Below are 19,275 nucleotides of genomic sequence, written 5' to 3'. Positions count from 1 at the left end.
AGATAATTAGAAAACCACTCCACATCACAGTTCCCCTCAGACTTGGATCAATCCAGCTCCTTCCTCTCTCCTCCTCTGAGAAAATCTTGCACTACAACATAAGGGGGAAAAAGGATTGCTTGGCAGATAAAGGTAGTGTACTAAGCCTCTACCACAACGCATGCATTAGGCTGAGGCACATGAAATTGCTGTTATTTGACCATTTTTGAACTATAAAATTTCAGACAAGTCAATCTAAATGTCTAAAGAGTACAGAAATGTTCTAATTCATGCTCTCTTACTTAAAATCTCCCTTGAATATTTCACTAGAAGGCTTTCTGGCATACTTGGGGCTTCATGAGCTTATGCACCTAGGCAAGTGTAGGGGATTCTCGAAACATGCCATCAGATTACAGAAAATAGTTACATAAGGAAATTATCTGTAGAAAAAAAGAAATGTAGTCTTCATTTAGCTATATGCTTGGTGGCTGTGAATGGATTCTGACAGCAGATGTGAACGAATATGTTAAATTTTTACTGTACACCAAACTATTTTTATGTTATAAACAAACTATACAAATTCAACAAAGTACATTTAGGCTACCACCATACATTTATCTGATTCATTATCACCATTTTACAAATGAGGGCTCTGAGACTCAGAGAAGTCACTAATATAACCTACCTAGGTCATATAGTATAACACCCACAGTTCTAACTACAGAAGGGAATCCTGCGGATAATTGCGAGGGTTGATTAGATTTAGGCCAAACATTTTTGAAAGAATACTTTGTAAGTGAGTTGGGTACTTCTTACTGCATCCAATGAAATGGCACATTATCAGGATGTCCTGCCTTAGTGATGCTGAGTTTGATTATTTGGTTAACACAGTAACTGCAGGATTCCTCCAGTGTAAAGTTAAATAAATATATTTTCCCCTTGTGATTGGTGAGTAATCTGTAGCATCATGTGAACAGTTCAACAACCTCTCACCTAGTATTTCATGACTGATGATGCTGATGACCCATACCTGAATTTAATTTTACAGATTATGTTGGGGGTTGTGAACTGGTGAATGTTTCTTCATACTGTCAATCCTCTACATTTATCAGCTAGTATTCTTTAAAAAAGAGATTTACTCTCTCCCTCTTCCACCTTTTGTTTAGTATTACTAGAGATCCACTGATTTTTAAAAATTCAACATAGTTGCAATTACCATTATTTTTATGAGGTTCAAACTGTCCCAAATTTGGCCAGGAGAACCTCTTCCAGCTTACTCTTTGTATCCTTTTGACAAGACCTCATTAGTCTTTGAGGATTTCCTTGTCTCTAGGCTGACTTTACCCTTTACCTGCCACAGATTGGAATCCATCAATCTACTAAGCTCCTTTTGGAGAGGAATGTATTTAGATCAGGATTTGGGTTTTAACCATGCACACTGCTGCTGAAGTGATACAACCTTTATAATAGACAACTGGCAATATCAATCAAGCTTTTTAATACAAATAATCCTCTGATTCATATCCTACAGATGTATTACACAAATGCACAAAGATAAATGTACAGGGATATTCACTGTAATATTATCCAATATTATTATAGCAACAAAAAAAATCAACATCTTCCACAGATACGGATCCATTACATTATGGTACACATAGTACCCAGCAATTACAAAGAAAGAACTAGATCTACCTGTAGAAACAGATGTTCATAGTGAGAAAAGCAAGTTCCAGAAAGATATTTATAGTGTATCCTATTTTTATTAAAAAAAAAAAAACCAACCCTCAAAGCTTCCTATCTGTAGCTGTATATTTACATGAACTTGAAGAAGGATGTGGAGAGAGACATAGCAGCAAAACAGCAGAAAGTAGAGTTCCCACATATCCCCTTATCACACACATGCATAACCTCCCCCAGTCTCCACTGTTAACCTTTGTTACAATCAATGAAGCTACACTGACAATTCACTACCACCCAAAGTCTACAGTTTACATTTAGAATTCACTCCTGGTATTGCACATTTTATAAGTTCTGACAAATGTATAATGACATGTATCCACCATTACAGTATCACATGGAATACGAAATAGTTTTATTGCCCTAAAAATCCTCTGTGTTCTACCTATTTGGTTTCTTTTTGAGGTGATGTAAATGTTTTAAAATTGACTGTAGTAATGGCTGCACATATCTGTAAATATACTAAAAGCCACTGAATTGTACACTTTAAATGGGTGAATTTTATGTTATGTGAATTATACCTCAACAAAGCTGTCCTCCCCAAAGAAACACTAAACAAGAAGTTATAGTCTTACTGGGAAGATTAAAAACAAACATGAAATAGATACTCACAAACAGAATATGATTAAAGTCAGAGTCTCTAGTAAAAACTTTAGTAGTTTCTAGGGTGCTAGAAATGCAAATTCTTGGGCTCTATTCCAGACCTACTGAATCAGAAACTCTGGGTAGTTTATTTATTTTTATTAAAATATAATTGATTTACAATATTGTGTTAGTTTCAGGTGTACAGCAAAGTGATTGGGTTCTACATATGTATATACCTACATTCTTTTTTAAAAATTCTTTCCCATTATAGTTTATTTTGAGATACTGAATATAGTTCCCTGTGCTAAATAATAAATCCTATCAGTTTTATATATGGCAGTGTGCATCTGTTAATCCCATCCTTCCAACTTACCCCTCCCTTCCTCTTCAGTAATCATAAGCTTGTTTACTATGTCTATGAGTGTATTTCTGCTTTGTAAATAAGTTCATTTGTACTGGTTTTTAGATTCCACATATAAGTGATATATGATATTTGTCTTTGATTTACTTCACTTAGGATGACAATCTCTAGGTCCATCCATGTTGCTACAAATGGTACTATTTCATTCTTTTTTATGGCTGAGTAGTATTCCTCTGTGTGTGTGTGTGTGTGTGTGTCTATATATATAGACACATACCACATCTTCTTTATCCAGTCATCTGTTGATGGATGCTTAGGTTCCTTCCATGTCCTGGCAATTGTAAATAGTGCTGCTATGAACACTGGGGTGCATGTATCTTTTTGAATTAGTTTTCACTTTTTCCAAATATATACTGAGGAGTGGAATTGCTGGATCATATGGTAGTTTTATTTTTAGTTTTTTAAGAAAACTCCACACTGTTTTCCGTAGTGGCTGCACCAATTTAAACTCCCAACAGCGTAGGAAGGTTCCTTTTTCTCCACATCCTCTCTAGCATTTATTATTTGTAGACATTTTGATGATGGCCCTTCTAACTGGTGTGAGGAGACACCTCATTGTATCTGTTTATATTTTCAACCAATAATTAAAATATTTTCTCTTAGTAAGAAGCTTAGTATCAAGAACATGAAGGGATTTGGGGATAACATAATCTAGTCCTTTCATTCTACAGCTCAGTCAGGTCCAAAATGATCACAATGAAGTGGTCTCAGGGGCCAGAATTAGAATTGAGCTCTCTAAAACCCAGACCAGCAATCTTTCAAATCTGCTATCATTTCAAGTTCCTTCATGCAGCTGGACACCCCAAGCACCTCTTAGTACCCAACCATCCCCCTCCAGTTTTAATACTAGTCACATATAGCTCTACATTAGCTGCTAACTCCTTCTCTATGATACTGGGCATGCGTCTCCTACCACCACTCAAATTCCTCTAATAACCATTAGTTCCTCCCACATTCTTAATACCACAAACTCTAAGTCCTTTCCTTATACTCTTCTAAATACCCCCACTTCTAGGACTCTAGAGCTTCATGGACTTCCTTTCCTTATGATGACTGCTCCTTATTGCTCATCCCAAATTCTTCCTCTTAACGACAGTCCCAATAACCACTGGTAGTGAAATCAAGCGTTCTCCACAACCATCAAATCATCAGCCTCACACCAGTGCCTTCATATTCTGCATCTTACTTGATCCTCACATACAAGGGAAGCAAGTTTACTAGCCCAAGGTGTGAAGCAGCACTTCTTTTTTTTCTGATTCAAATTTACCTCACATAAAACTTCATGGGATGCCTGTTGTTAATGAACATTTCCTAATTTACCTTATTCAGATCACCTGACTTCAATCATATTCCATATAATCCCATTAATATTGATGTTTAAGTTTATCTTAATGTTATAGTTGCCTATTCCTTTGATCATTTTTCTCCTATATACTTTGCAGTATGACAAGTGTTAAATGATGAGTGAAAAGTCTGAAAAAGAACTATAATGATGTACACTATACTCACATCCTTGCAGGTGTACCATCTCCCCATTTTCCCAGACCAATCAGCCCTTAAACAAAGGGACATGTAAAAAGCTTTATTTCATCAGCCTGCTCACACCGTAACAGTCCTGCACCGACCTTCATGTCCCTATCTCTTGGGGCTACATCCCTGCTTTATACTCCAGTCCTCTGGTAGTTCCAATCATGGGTATTTGAATTCCTGGCCTCTGTTCAAATAGCCTCCTGATGCTGACTCACCAGCCTAACATTAACCTAGGAAACAGGCCTTTCTACTCCTGTCCAAGCTAATAGTACAGTTAGCATATTCTTCCTTGGTTCACATATTTGGTTTGTCTGTATTCTACCCTTCTTTCTCCTTCAAAAGGTATCTGCTAATATTGGATCTACTTTCCAAATATAAGTTCTTCACATATTCCTTCTGAAAATAACAATTCTCTAGATAAAATTTTACCTAACATACTATCCTCTACTCTGTATCCATGCCATCCTTTGAGTCTACCAGGATTCTGTATCTTGGTCCATTTTTACCTGATCAAGATTGAGCTCTGCATAATGCAATGTTAATCTTTACCCATGTATATATTTCCTTAAAAAACCTTAACAGATTAGTCAAGCATGGTTCTTTTTCCCTAGAGATTATGCTCAGTAATTTTGGCAGTAATTTCTTTTTTTTTTTCTTTTCCATTATGGTTTATTACAGGATATTGAATATAGTTCCCTATGCTACACAGTAGGACCTTGTTGTTTATTTTATATATAGTAGTTTGTACCTGCTAATCCCAAACTCCTAATTTATCCCTCCGCTGCGCTCCCCCTGTTCTCCTTTGGTAATCATAAGTTTGTTTTTTATGTCTGTGAGTCTGTTTCTGTTTTGTAAATAAGTTCACTTGTGTCATATTTTATTTTACATATTATTGGTATCATATGGTATTTGTCTTTCTCCATCTGACTTAACTTCACTTAGTATGACAATCTCTAGGTCAATCCATGTTGCTGCAAATGGCATTAGTTCGTTCATTTTTATGGCTGAGTAGCATTCCATTGTGTATATATACCACATCTTTATCCATTCACCTGTTGATAGACATTTAGGTTGCATACATGTCTTGGCTATTATAAATTGTGTGGGCAGCAATTTCTTACCCTTTATTATAGATAAATGCTTCTTAAACTTTAATGTTCTTGTTAAAATCAGATTCTGATCTAGCTGTTCTTAGGAGGGGCCTATGACTATGCATTTCTAACAAGCTTCCAGGTGATGCTCTGAAGCTGGTATAAAGATTACACAGTTACAGACTTTATCATGATTAGCAGTGAAACTCACCAGGCTTCTAGACATTACTGAGGTCCTCCTAGGAATTTTCTTAAGAGGTGAAAGTCACATTGTACCTGCAGTATGCTGATATAGCATCATTCATGTTTTGGCCAGCAGTTCCCTCATTTCAACCATAATTTCATTGAAAACTCTTCAGCATATGCATCACTGGGTCCCAGCTTCCCCACTAGCCTCCACAGTCTGTCAGTTAAACGTGGGCCATGTTATTTGTATTGTTATTCATTAGACATACTTAAACCTTCTGTGTCAAGGGGCAGTATGTGAATTTGACTAACTCTCTCTCCAATTAACCCCCTGCCTCTCACTGCAATCTCTCTTCATAAAATCTACAAATTAAACTATTCCTCTATTTTTAGATACCAAATATAAGGCCTGGGGATTTGGGACAAGTTTTGCTAATAAATAGAATTTATTTAAAATGATAACTAGCAAAAAAAAAAAAAAAATCAGTTTACTACTAAACCAGAAGAAAAAAGTTACAGTGTAATCACTGAATGGTAAACGCTGAGGAGCAGCAGCCACCTACCATTACCTTTACATCACAGCAATGTAGAAGGTGTCCTTTTCTTCACAAACATCTTTCTCTTTATACAGATACGAGTTTTAAGTCAACAGCAATTCAGTAAGAGTTGAAAGGGGCCTCTACAGGAAAGGCAGAACTGGGGTTGTGTGTTTGAATGACATGTTCCAAAGTCAGGCCAAAATAACTTTCTGATCATTCTCTATATTTTCTATGCCTTTTCCCTCCTTAATAAGTTATATAATTAAGACAATCTATGTTCTTTCCACTCCTACTTTCAGTATGCAAGGTTTATGGAAATGATGCACTGAAAAGTGACTAGACCCAGACCCACAGAGATTAAGTGTAATCTTTAATTTCTTAATTAGTGGCTCAGTGGGAGTTAGGGCATAGAACAAGGATGTACAGGGATCAGAACAGTGTGTGGGCCATGGGGAAAGTAGAGCTAGGATCATTCCTTGCACTTGGAGAATCTGGGGACATGTAATGTACAGGCTAAGAGGTACTGGAGACAAGGTAACCATTCATTCATTCAATACTCTGCAGTCTATGAAGTTCTATGGAGGACAGCAGAGAATGAGTCAGTAAGAGTTTTTCCTTCATGGGGCTTACATGCTATTTGTTACCTAGATCCAGCCTTCTTCCTGGTTTTTCTTAAGAAATATTACCACTTAACTACTACAGAATTTATTATTTACACTCGAATTCACAAACTCAAATGCCTGAAAGGCCAGACAGGTAAATTAGAGTTGATTCAAGACCACAGGACATGGTGATGTTTGGCGAATTGTGGCCTAAAGGTAATCAAATTGAAAAAAAAAAAAAAAGTATCTTAGGATAACAGCCCATACCTGGAGTCTTTATGGTCTAGATTGCTGTTAAAAGACCCAATTTCAGGTAAATTTTTAACAAAAACAAATTATTAAATATATAATAAACATGTCTTCAATCCTTAGAACTTTTTTAATGAAAGCAAATGTATAAATGTATAAATTTATCTGATCAGTCTTGTGTTCTATCTCTAAACCACAAAAAAAAAAAAAAAGAAAAAGAAAAATCATTATTGCACAGCTTAGTGGAAAGGTATAAAGAAATGTCTAAAAACATTGGGTTCAAGTCCCCTTTTGATGAGTTTCTATATGATCTAGGACAAGTCATAATCTTCCTGAAACTTCTCTCAGGATTATTTTGAGGTTCTAAGGAAATGTACATGTAGGCGTTACATTTTGGGAAGGAGATAAGACAGCCATCAGTGACTTAAAAATTGTACAATGAGATGCAGAATTCACAAAGACAGCTGAGAGGAGAGAAGGGAAATGAAAAATTGTGAAGAATATAAAAGTTAAAGGAGGAATGTGATAAAACTAGCTTGTCAAAGTGTGGGCTTAGACATACACCACAGCCTAGGTGGCTTAAACAACAATTTAATCCACAGTATTCCTCCCCTGGCCCCCAAAGTCATATCCTTCTCACATGCGAAATACATTCATTCCATACCAACAGCCCCCAAAGTCTTATCTCATTGCACCATCAACTCTAAAGTCCAAAATCTCATCTAAACATCACCTAAATCTGACATGGTGAGACTCAAAGATTTCATCACAAGGCAAAATTCCTCTGCAGCTGTGAGCTTGTAAAACCAGACAAGTCATGTGCTTCCAAAATTCCAGGCATAGGGTAGACATTCCCATTCCATAAGGGAGAAATCAGAAGGAAGAAACGGGTGAGAGGACCCAAGGAAGTCCAAAGCCTAGCAAGACAGATTCCATTAGCTCTTAAGACTTGAGAAGTATCCTTTTTGGCTCTACGTTCCGTCTTCCAGGCCCACTGGGGTAGAAATGTCACCCCCAGGGCTATGTGGGGTCCCACCCCAAAGGATCCTGGCAGAGACCATAAGGCTTGTGGAAACTGATGTGGTAGCCTTGATGATCTCTGAAATACTTTGGGGAGGTATTTCTCCCTCTTCGTGAAGAATAATGCACATTCACAGCCAAATAGCTCTATCACCCGGTCCTGGCAGATCCAAGAAGTCCAACAGCCTTTCTTCATTTTGTCCCATTTCCATCCCCAACCGTTCAAAGTGGTAGTGTTTCTGTTCATATAATCCCATAAGCTCCTTATCAAGTGACTGTTCAGCCACAGTGTAAAGTGTTCTTTCCAGAACAAACTTTTTTTTTTCAATATGGATAGAAAAGAATTTTCCAAATCTTCAAATTTTGGTTCCTTTCTGCTTAATGATGCCTTCAATTCTTCTCTCTCCTTTGCATTTTACTATAAGCAGTCAGGAAGGACCAAGCTGTTCCTTCAACATTTTGCTTAGAAATCTCCTCAGCTAAATATCTGATTTCACTGCTTACAGTTTTTCCTTCCACACAACACTGGACCATAGTTCAGCCAGGTTCTTTGTCATTTTATAACGAGGACTGCCTTTCCTCTAGTTTCCAATAACACGTTCCTCATTTCCATTTGACACCTCAACAGAATCACCTTTAATGTTCATATTTCTAGCATGTATCTCAAACCTCTTCTAGCCTCTACCCAATTACAAAACTGTTTCCACATGTGTATTGCATGTGTTGCAGCAGAAGCCCACTCCTGGTACCAAAATCTGTCTTAGTTAGCTTGTGCTGCATAACAAAATACCAGAGGAAGGGGGTTGGGCAGGGAGAGAGAGCAAGCCCTCTGGTATCTTTTCTTATAAGGGCATCAATCCCATCACAAGGGATCTACCTTCTGACCTCATCTAAATCTAATTATCTCCCAAAGGCCCCATCTCCAAACACCATCAACATTGAGGGGTTAGTTCTTCAACATATGAATTTTGGAAGGACATAATACAGTCCACAGCATGGTAGCTTAGCCTGTCTCTGATAGGTTGGGTAGCAGACACCTAGTTTCTCCAAAAGGTTTAGAGAGAAGGGCAGAAGAGAAGGAACTAAAGAATATTTTTTGAGCTGGTGTAGTGTACAAAGGAATGTAGATTTTAGCAAAAGATTATTCTCCTGGGGACCCTGCTTATCACTTCACTGTCCAAGATGTGGCTATACAGCACTTAAGATTCTTTGAAGTAATGAAAAGTTGAACAGAACTTTTGTAAAATCAGATCCAGGCTAAGCTTCACTCATTCCCTTTGAAGCAACTCTGTGACCGAGTCCAAATAACACTGTGAAATAAAGGTCTAACTGTTGGGTCTGGGGTAGGGGTTGGACTGGGAAAGGACAAGTGTGATATGTAATTATGGCAAAGCCAAGAGAGAATTAACTACCTGCCAGGCACTTTTTATTTCTAGATTTAAATGCCTAATGGGGTTAGAAGTCATTAAGACATCCAGAAGTGCTGTAGCTTGAGTTCAAGGGCTCCAGGGAGAAGCTGCACTAAAACAACAATAAACTGTGTTGGAGGAAAGGAACTAGATATCCAGTAAGCAGAAGGAAGGAGAGAGCGAGAGCTCCTGCTGAGGAAAAGGATGTCAGATTTATTAGAGTTCCTCAGAAAAGGAAAGGAATGAGAAAGAGACCATTTCAAGAAAATAAAGGAAGAGTGAAGAAAAAAACAAATCTACTGGGAAACCAACAAGAAACAATCAGTCAATAATACTAGTTGGCACAGAAAAACATCTTTACAATTTAAAAAGATCCTGTCAGTTTTTTCACAGTTACCAGCACAACTCCTGGCATATAAGAGATATACACTAAGTATTTGTAGAGCGAAAGAATGTTACTAAGTCCCCACAATAACCATGCATCTGAGGAGTACAGAATTCAAGATTAACGTGGTGAAATGCAACAAAATGCATGCATGCAATATAAAAAGAATAACATTTAGAATGTGGGAGAGACAGGCTAGCTACAGTTTAGAATAGGGACAAACTTCAGATTTGTGGAGCCCTTGAAATTACACAAAAATTCTGCTTACATTTTTTAGTGAGGGGATTCAGAGGTTTTAATATGAATTTCAACATGAGTTTATGAGTAATTGATGTATTATTAGGTTAATTATTAATTTGTGTTGAAAAAGGATAAGTAGGAACTTATACACACATGCATATTCTTACAATTACCTTAAAATGTTCAAACGAAAATGAGTGCAAAAACACTCAAACAAATTTCATATCTACCTTATAGTTTTATGTGCATTTAAATACTATCCGAATTGTTATCTTTTGGACATGTCTGATTACAAGGTAAACAGCACCTCAAAGATTCAGACCAACACTGCTACTGTTATTCTCTTTACATCCTACTCCCCCAACTCCAAGAAATTTTTAGATACAGTCCCCTATTCATGTCCCTAATGCTGTCTAGCAAGTTATGAATACACCAAAGGCACTAACCACTTCAAGCTTCAATTCTGGTTTCTCAGTAAATGTTAAAGACACTTTCATATTGAATACATTCACTAGTAGTAATCCTTTAAACGGGAGAGTAAGCAAAATATTCGCTTTCAGAGAAGTTACACATTCTAATGGAAATGGAACTAGACAGGCATACAGCATACCAATTCTGTATAAATAAAGCTCATGAAAGTTTCCAATCTGAAACTCCCTAAGTGAAATTCACAAGAAACAAAAACTGAAACACTGAACACTGGCGTCCTGACCCCCACCCACTGAAGCTCCAACTGTTCGGTGTTGAATTTTAAGACATCATTACTTTTTTCTAATCATAAAAAGAAACTTGTGAACACATATTTGTTACTGTTACTTAACCGACTCTCCTCCCATTTAAACTAGGCAGAGAACTGAAAACCACTAAAAGTATTACATTTTTGGTGCGTTCTTTAAAAAAGTATTTTAAACTGTTACTACTACTACTACTACCACTAAGAAAAAGAAAAAAGAAAAGAAAAGAAAGAAAAGAAAAGAAAAGAAAAGAAAAGAAAAGAAAAGAAAAGAAAAGAGAAATCAAACAAGCCCTAAGGCGAAGCATGAACTACAGAGGAGGAAGGGGGAAAATATCTGTATGAGAGCAATTAAACTAAAGCGCAGTCCCTGAACCGCTAAGTATCCTGGGATCATGTATACTTTTTTCGTCTTCTTTCAGGGTTAGGGTGGGGATAGTGCCGGTTAAGAAGCGGTGAGAAAAGCTGAACATTAAAACTCAGAGGTCAATTAACAACGCCCGGAACAGTGAAAAACTATAGAGAAGCGCCAAGGTCAAAGTAGTGTTGAGGTCTCCGCAGGTAGCTTTCTTGGGGGTAAGGTACTCGGGGACTTCAAAGGACGGGAATGCGGGCTGGAAGGAAAGGGAGTAAAGGGAAGGGGAGAGGGATGAAGGCGAAACACCAGAGCAGGCCGCACAGGCGCGGGCCGTGGGGGGTCCGGCGGGAGCCCAGGGTTGACGAGGAGGGGGGTGGGGGAAGGGGCCCCGGCCCCGCCCCGGGGAGGCCCGAGCGCCCGCCCGCCCCCCTTACCAGCGGGAGCAGGAAGCCCCAGAGCAGGGCGGCGGCGGCGGTGGGCAGCGCCCGCTGCGGCCCCATCGGACTGGTGGGAGCCCGGCTGCGCGGCGCGGCGAGGCTCGGCGGGGGAGGCTCCGGGTCCCGTGGCAGCGCTGCCTCGGTGGCCGGGCCGGACAGGGGCGGGTGCGGGGCTGGGATGGGGCCGCCGCGGCTGCTGGAGCCGCCGCTGCAGCGCGAACTTCCTCTTCCGGCCCCGCCCGGAGGACACGGAAATCCCCACGGGGCACGTGGAGTCCGGGTCCGCGCGCGCCGCCAGCCGGGCTCTCGCAGCGTCCCGGAGCTGGCGGGCCACCCGCGGCGGGGCTGGGCGTGTCTGTCTCCAGCTGCCTGACCTGAACGGTCCCTGAATCCGAAGAGGGGCTTTTTCATGGCCTTCTTCCTCCTATTAGCCGCGGAGCGCCTGTTCTGTTCCCAAGTCAAAAATCTTCGTGCCCTGAGTCTTATTCTCATCTGCTCATCAGCAGTCCTAGCCACTCTCACACTTGTATCTCACATCCGCCCACCTTCTCCAAAACAGCTGTCCAGGCCATCGATGTTTCTCTTCCAAACTGGTCTCGGTCTCCACTACCCACAGCCCATTACTCACGTACCTGTACTACAGATCTTTTTGAAAATGTAAATCAGACCATGTCACTCCCAACCACACTTAGAACAACATCAAAACTCTACTCTGGCCGGCAAAGTTTACATAATGTGGTCCCTGCCTTCTTCTCTGACCCCATCTTCACTACTTTCCCACGCTTGCTTTAAGCCACGTGAGCCGCGTTTGGTTCTTCCGGCCTTTGTACCGGTAGACCTCCCTGCTGGAGTGCTCTTCTCTCTGAATACCTGGCATGCTGGCATTTACTTACCAGCTTAAATGTCACTTCCTCAAAGGGAACTTCTTGGTATACCCAATCTAAAGTAGTCACTTTCACATCACATGATTTATTTTAATTCTCTGCATAGCACTTTCCACTCTCCTATTCTTTTGCTTTTTAAAAATTTCTTCATTTGTTTATTTATGATGTTGATTGTCACTTGATAGCAAAGGGTATCTTTACTTTGTTCACTGCTGTATCCATTACAACATTTGGCATAAAGTTGTTCCTCAAATATTTGTTGGATGAATATTCAGTACCAAACACTGAATAGAATGCCATCCCACAGCTCAGGGTTTAGTGAGGGACACAGATGTGTGAGCAAACACAGTTCAAGGTAAGCAGTGACACTTTTGTTTGCACAAGATGCTATGGTAGTATTAAAGGGACATTTAAAGGGGTGCCAGGAAAATTTCAACCTAAGCTGAGTCTAGAAGGCTGAGCTAATTTTAGCCAGGCAATGGGTAGGGGAAGGGGGAGACTTCCAGGAAGAGTGAACCATTAGTGTCAAAGCCAAAGGTGACATTGAAGGAACTGCAAAACTTGGCTGATGTTTTAAGTGGTGATAAATGAAGTGAGAGAAAAAGGCAGAGGCCAGATCACAAATAGACTGGGGTGTCCTGCTTGGAACTTTAGGCTCCATTTAGTTGGTGGTGGAAAGAGTAGTGACAGACAATTTCTGTTTTAGAAAGCTCTTTGTGGTGGCAGGTAGTGTGGCAGATGGGTTGAAACAGGGCAAGAGTGGAAGCCAGGAGACCTGTTAGACAACTGTAGTAAATGAACCCAGGCAGGGATAGTGAGGGCCTGAGCTTAGACAGTGGCAGAAGAAACAGGCAGGAGGTAGTGGTGGATATGAAGATTCGTAGCAGAATTTGGTATAACTGAGAGGGCATGGGGGAGAGAGAGGAATGATTCCCAGGATCCTGCTCTGGGCCCTTTATTGAATGATCACCACTGGAGATGGAGGAGGTGGATGATTGGTGTGGGAGGGGAAATAATTTTGGACTTGAATTTGAAACGCTTGTGGGACATCCAATTTCAAATGTCTGTAGGTTAATGTCTAAGTGGGTTGGTCTGAAGCTTAGTGGCACAAGAGGCCAGAACTCAGGTCTCCTGCCAGGCAGTCCTAGACTCTTCACTGCATAGGGCTTTTCTAGCTGCCTAGGGCAAGCCAGATTTCTCTTTTGTAAAATGACTGTGATTAGATGACTTCATCTCTAAATATTCCCTTCTGCCCACAGTGGCCCTTTGCCTAGTGAATCTCTAAGGTGGCTCCTGCAGCTGTCTGAAGATCTCTGGTTTTTCTTTCTACATTTATGCCCAGTTTTCCTTCCCCTCATTTGGAGAAAATTTTGTCCCTGCAGCCAGAGAACCTGTGTTATAGGCTAGTTCCTTGTGCAATCTTTAGTTTGTGCCTGCTTTAGTTTTCTCAGCTGAAAAATATGAACAGTAATACCTGTTCTGCCTGTCTCACATGATTATTTTTTAAATTACATGATTTATAACTTGGGTAAAATTACTCTGAAAATTTAAAAAAAAAAAAAAAAAAAAAAAAAAAGGAGGGAAAGGAGAAGAAGAAAGAAAGAAGGCTGGGTTACTGCTGTATTCCAGTGCCGGCACTGTTTGTCGTAATTCTTCCATCAGAATTTGTTTCTCTTTGGTCAAAGTCCCTGTGCAGGATGAAGTGAAGGAAAATGGGAAGGTTAATGGAAGATTAAAAGATTATTGTTTAATGACTTAACTCTTGGCACAACTGTTAAAGGATATTTGGAGTATACCTCTGTTACATATGAATTCCCCTGGAAGTATTAGATAGGATAAAGGGTAATTGGATAATTTTTAGTCAATTTTTCTCTCTAAATAAACTATGTATAAAACTCAATTATGGAAAATAAGTATCATTAGATTTAATATTATTTTGATTTCTAAATATATTTAGTTAATGGAATTTTTTCCCAATGATAAAGGAATGTTATTGGTTGTCAGAACCCTTCTACATTCTAGGATATGGGCAGGAACTATTGGCTCCATTTTACAAAATAGGAATGTGCTAGGTGACAGCAGAGGAAGAGGTTCCTACCCCAGTACACTAGATCATTCACACAACCTGTTGCTTACTGGTACTTTGCAGTGTTTTTTTACTCAGGGGAAATGGATGAAGTGTTGGTAATGAGCCCCAAAGACTTTCTTGGGCAATCTGGATCATAACTTTAGAGCAGTGATTCTCAGTCTGGACCATTAGTATCACATAGGAGAGCTTTAAAGGATACCGATGCCTGGGTCCCACTAATTCCTCTTCCCTTGTGCCAATCCTAATTTAACTGGTCTGAATGTAGTCTGCGTTATCATAATTTTCAAAGCTCCTCAGGTGATTCTAACATGCAACTAAGGTTGAGAAACTTTGGTTTAATCAGTGATTTTTAAAGTGTGGCCTCTGGACCAGCAACATCAACAACACATGAGAACTATGAGAAATGCAAATTGCTCCAGACTTACTCAATCAGAAACTCTGGGAGCAGGACCCAGCAATCTGCATTTTAATAAGCCCCCTAAGCAATTCTGATGCCTACTTAAGTTTGAGAACTAGTGGTTCCTTAACTCTGGCTGCACATTTGATTCAGCTGCGAAGTTAAAATGAAAAGGAAACCCTACGCTCCAGCACTAATCAAACGGAAAGGAAAAGATAGACAAATGCATAATTATAGCTAAAGATTTCAGCACTTCTCTGTCAATAATTGAAAGAACAAGTAGGCAGAAAATCAGTAAGGATACAGAAGACTTATTCAACATTATCCACCAATTTGACCTAACTGACATTTATAGAACACTCCACCTAACAACTGGGTGATACACATGATTTTCAAATGTCCATGGGGTCTTGATCAAAATAAACCATTTGGCCATGAAACATATCTCAATAAATTTAAAGTTTCCAAATCATACCAAGCATGTTCTTTGCCCACAACAGAATTAAATTAGAAATTAATGACAGAAAGATACCTTGAAGATCTTCAAATAATTCGAAATTAAACACACTTTTCTAAATTACCCATGGACCAAAGAAGAAATTACAGAGAATTAAGAAAATATTCTGAGTTAAAAGAAAATGCAAACATGACATATCAAAAGTTGTGGGGTGCTTCAAAGAAATGCACAGCACTTTTAATAGAAAGGTATGAACATTTAAAATCAATGACCTAAGCTTCTGTCTTAAGAAACTAGAAAAGAAGAGCAAATTAAATCCAAAGGTGAGCAGAAGAAAGGAAACGAGAACAGTTGAGCAGAAATCAACAAAACAGGAAACAAAAACAACAGAAGAAACAGTGAAACTAAAAAACTGTTTTTTAAAAAGATTTATAGAGTTGGGAAAACTCTCATCAAACTGATTACAGGAAAAAGAAAGAAGATATAAATTACCAGTATCAGGAACAATAGAGGAGATATTACTAAAGATCCTTAAGACATTAAAAGGATAACAAATAAATATTATGAACAACTTTATGCCAGTAAAGTTGATGACTTAAGTGTAATGGAGAACTTCCTTGAAAGACAAACTATCCAAAAGAAATAGATATTAGTGATAGATTATCTATTTACAAATAGAATTTGTCATCAAAAGCCTCGCCACAAAGAAAACTCCAGGCCCACGTGGCTTCAAGGGTGAATTCTGCCAACCTTTAAGGAAGAAATAATACAAGTTCTATAAAACACTTTCAAAAACTTGAAGAGGGGGTAATACTTCCCAACTCATATTTTGAATCCAGCATACCCTGATACCAAAACCAGACAGATGTTGAAAGAAAACTGTAGAGCAATATCCCTAATGAACATAGATGCAAAAATCTGTAACACAATTTTACTAAATTGAATCCAGAAAAATATAAAAGTGATATATCAATTCTAATTAAGAGTCATCCAAAAAATGCAAGATTGATCCAATGTTTGTAAATTAATCATGTAACTCACCATATCAACACTACAAGGTCAATAAAAATTAAAAAAAAAAAACCCTGTATTTATTAACATCAAAAAACCCAAACAGCCCAATTAAAAATAGGCAGAAGAACTGGATAGACATTTTTCCAAAGAGGAAATGCAGATGGTCAACAGGCACACAAAAAGATGCTCAAAATCACTAATCATCAGGTAAATGTAAATCAGAACCACAATGAAATACCACCTCACATCTATCAGAATGGCTATCAACAAAAAGAATACAAACAACTAATGTTGGTGAGGATGTGGAGAAAAGGGAACCCCGTACACTGTTGGTAGGTATGTAAATTGGCACAGCCGCTGTGGAAAACAGTATGGAGGTTTCTCAGAAAGCTAAAAAATAGAACTATGATATGACCCAGGAATTCCACTCCTGAGTATATACCCGAAAAAAAAGCAAAAACACTAATTCAAAAAGATACACACACCTCAATGTTCATAGCAGCATTATTTACAATTGCCAAGATATGGAAGCAACCTAAGTGTCCATCAGCAGATAAATGGATAAAGAAGCTGTGGTATAATATGACAATGGAATACTAGTTAGCCATTAAAAAGAAGAATGAAAGTTTGCCATTTGCAGCAACATGGATGAACTTGGAGGGCATTATGCTAAATGAAATAAACCAGACAGAGAAAGACAAATACTGTATAATATCAGTTATATGTGGAAACTAAAAAATACAACAAACTAGTGAATATTAAAAAAAAAAAAAAAAGACCCACAGATATAGAGAACAAACTAATGGTTACCAGTGGAGAAAGGGAAGGAGGGAGGGGCAATATACTGGTAGGGAACTAAGAGGTACAAACTATTAGGTATAAAATAAGTGACAAGGATATATTGTACAACATGGGGAATATAGCCAGTATTTTATAATAACTATAAATGGAGTGTAACCTTTAAAAATTGAGAATCACTACATTGTATACCTGTGACTTATATAGTATTGTACATCAACCATACCTAAATAAAATTTTTTTATAAAATCAACTATATTTCTTAATGTTAGCAACATTTGGGTATCAAAATAGAAAATACCATTTACTATAACGTCAAAAAATATCAAATACTTAGAGATAAAATTGGCAAAAGATATGCAAGACTGAAATCAAGAACTACAAACATTGCTGTGAAGTATTAAAGAGGGACCTAAATAAATAAAGAAATATACTATCCTCATGAATTGGGAAAGTCAATACTGTTAAGATGTCAGTTCTTTCTAAATTGATCTTTAGAAATAATGCAATTTCAATCAAAATCACAACCAGTTTTTTTTTTATTATTGTTGAAACTAGGCTACCAATTACAAATTTATAGGGAAATATAAAAGAGCTAGAGTAGCCTAAATAATTTTGAGGGGAAAAAAAAGAATCAAACTTGAGGACTTAAATACCTGAACTCAGACTTTCTGAAATCTACAGCAACTCAGTGTGGTAATGGCATATATATATATATCAATGAAACAGAATAGAGAATCCATAATTAGACCTACACACATATAGCCAATCGATTTTTGACAAACGTGCCAAGGCAATTCAATGGGGAAAGAATAATCTTTTCAACAAATAACTGGTGTTGAAACAGTTGGGTATCCATGCCCCCCAAAATGAAACTCCCCTCAAAATGAAACCCAGTTCTTACTTCATGACATATTCTAAATTTAACTTGAAATAGAGCATAGGCCGAAATGCAAGGGCTAAAACCAAAAAATTTCCAAGAGAAAACATAGGAAAAATATTTTTCTCTTTGTTTTCTTCTAACATTTTGTTAGGCAAAGATTTCTTAGGTAAAACAAAAAACCCAGAAACTATAAAAGAGTAAAAATTGATAAATTGGACTACATCAAAATGAAAAATTTCTGATCATTGAAATATAATGTAAGAGAAGTAAAGGCTAGTCACAGACTGGGGGAAAATATTAGCAAAACTTGTATCAACAAAGGTCTTGTATCTAGGATATATAAGAAACTCTTAATAACTTTATAATAAGACAAAAACCCAATTAAAAATGAAGAAAATATTTAAACAGACAATTTACCAGAGAGAAAAGTATATATATATATATACACACACACTTACATATGCATATATATGTAAATATGCACATGAAAAGATATTCAACATCCTTAGTCATTAGAGAAATGCAAATTAAAAACATCAGATACCTACTAGAATGGCTGAAATAAAAAGACTGACCATACCAGGTGTTGACAATGATATGGAGGAAACAGAACTCTCATACACTGCTGGTGGGAATGTAAAATAATACAATGACTTTGGAAAACTGATAGTTTCTTATAAAGTTAAACATATACATATTGTACGATTCAGTCATTTCATTCCTACCTAGGAATTTACCCAAGAAATGTCCATGTAAAAATTGTCCATGGTTGTCTAAGCTACTCTATTTGTAATAGTCCAAAACAGTAAACAATCCATATATGCACCAGTAGGTGAATTAATAAACAAAATGTGATATATACACATGAAGAATACTACTTAGCAATAAAGAGGAATGAATCCTTTGTGCACAAAAAATGTAAATGAATCTCAAAACCATTAATCTCAGTAAAAAGCTAGACCAAAAAAGAGTATGTAGTGTATGATTCAATTTATGTAAAATTCTGGAAAATATGATCTTACCAGTAGTCACCAAAAGCAGATTTGTTGTTCCCGAGGGAGGATGTGGATGGAGGGATGGGATATAAGAGTGTACAAAGAAATTTTGGAAAAAAAATAAATTTTGGGAGATGATAGAAATATTTGTTATTGATTGTGGTGATAGATTCACAAATGTATACGTACATCAAAACTTATTGCACTTAAAATGTGTACAGTTTACTGTGGCCAGTTATACCTCAAAAAAGCTG

At 37.9% G+C, this 19,275-nt stretch overlaps 1 protein-coding gene across 4 annotated transcripts in view; it reads right to left on the bottom strand.

Moving 5' to 3' along the window:
* SPPL2A (signal peptide peptidase like 2A) overlaps positions 1 to 12,236 on the bottom strand; it is a 43,646-nt gene extending 31,410 nt beyond the window's left edge. Inside the window, exon 1 of one of the 4 annotated variants that reach the window (XM_032481208.1) lies at positions 11,502 to 12,236. In XM_032481208.1, coding sequence (XP_032337099.1) covers positions 11,502 to 11,996 — 495 coding nt within the window. In that variant the 5' untranslated portion in view covers positions 11,997 to 12,236. The remainder of the gene's footprint in view (positions 1 to 11,501) is intronic. The other 3 variants (XM_032481209.1, XM_032481205.1, XM_032481207.1) reach the window with 3 other exon arrangements.
* Positions 12,237 to 19,275: the final 7,039 nt, after the last annotated feature.

The sequence above is a fragment of the Camelus ferus genome, chromosome 6, assembly GCF_009834535.1.
Source record: "Camelus ferus isolate YT-003-E chromosome 6, BCGSAC_Cfer_1.0, whole genome shotgun sequence".
NCBI lineage: Eukaryota > Metazoa > Chordata > Mammalia > Artiodactyla > Camelidae > Camelus > Camelus ferus.
The sequence above is the reverse complement of the archived record's forward strand: the minus strand, read 5'-3'. Positions and strand labels throughout refer to the sequence as shown.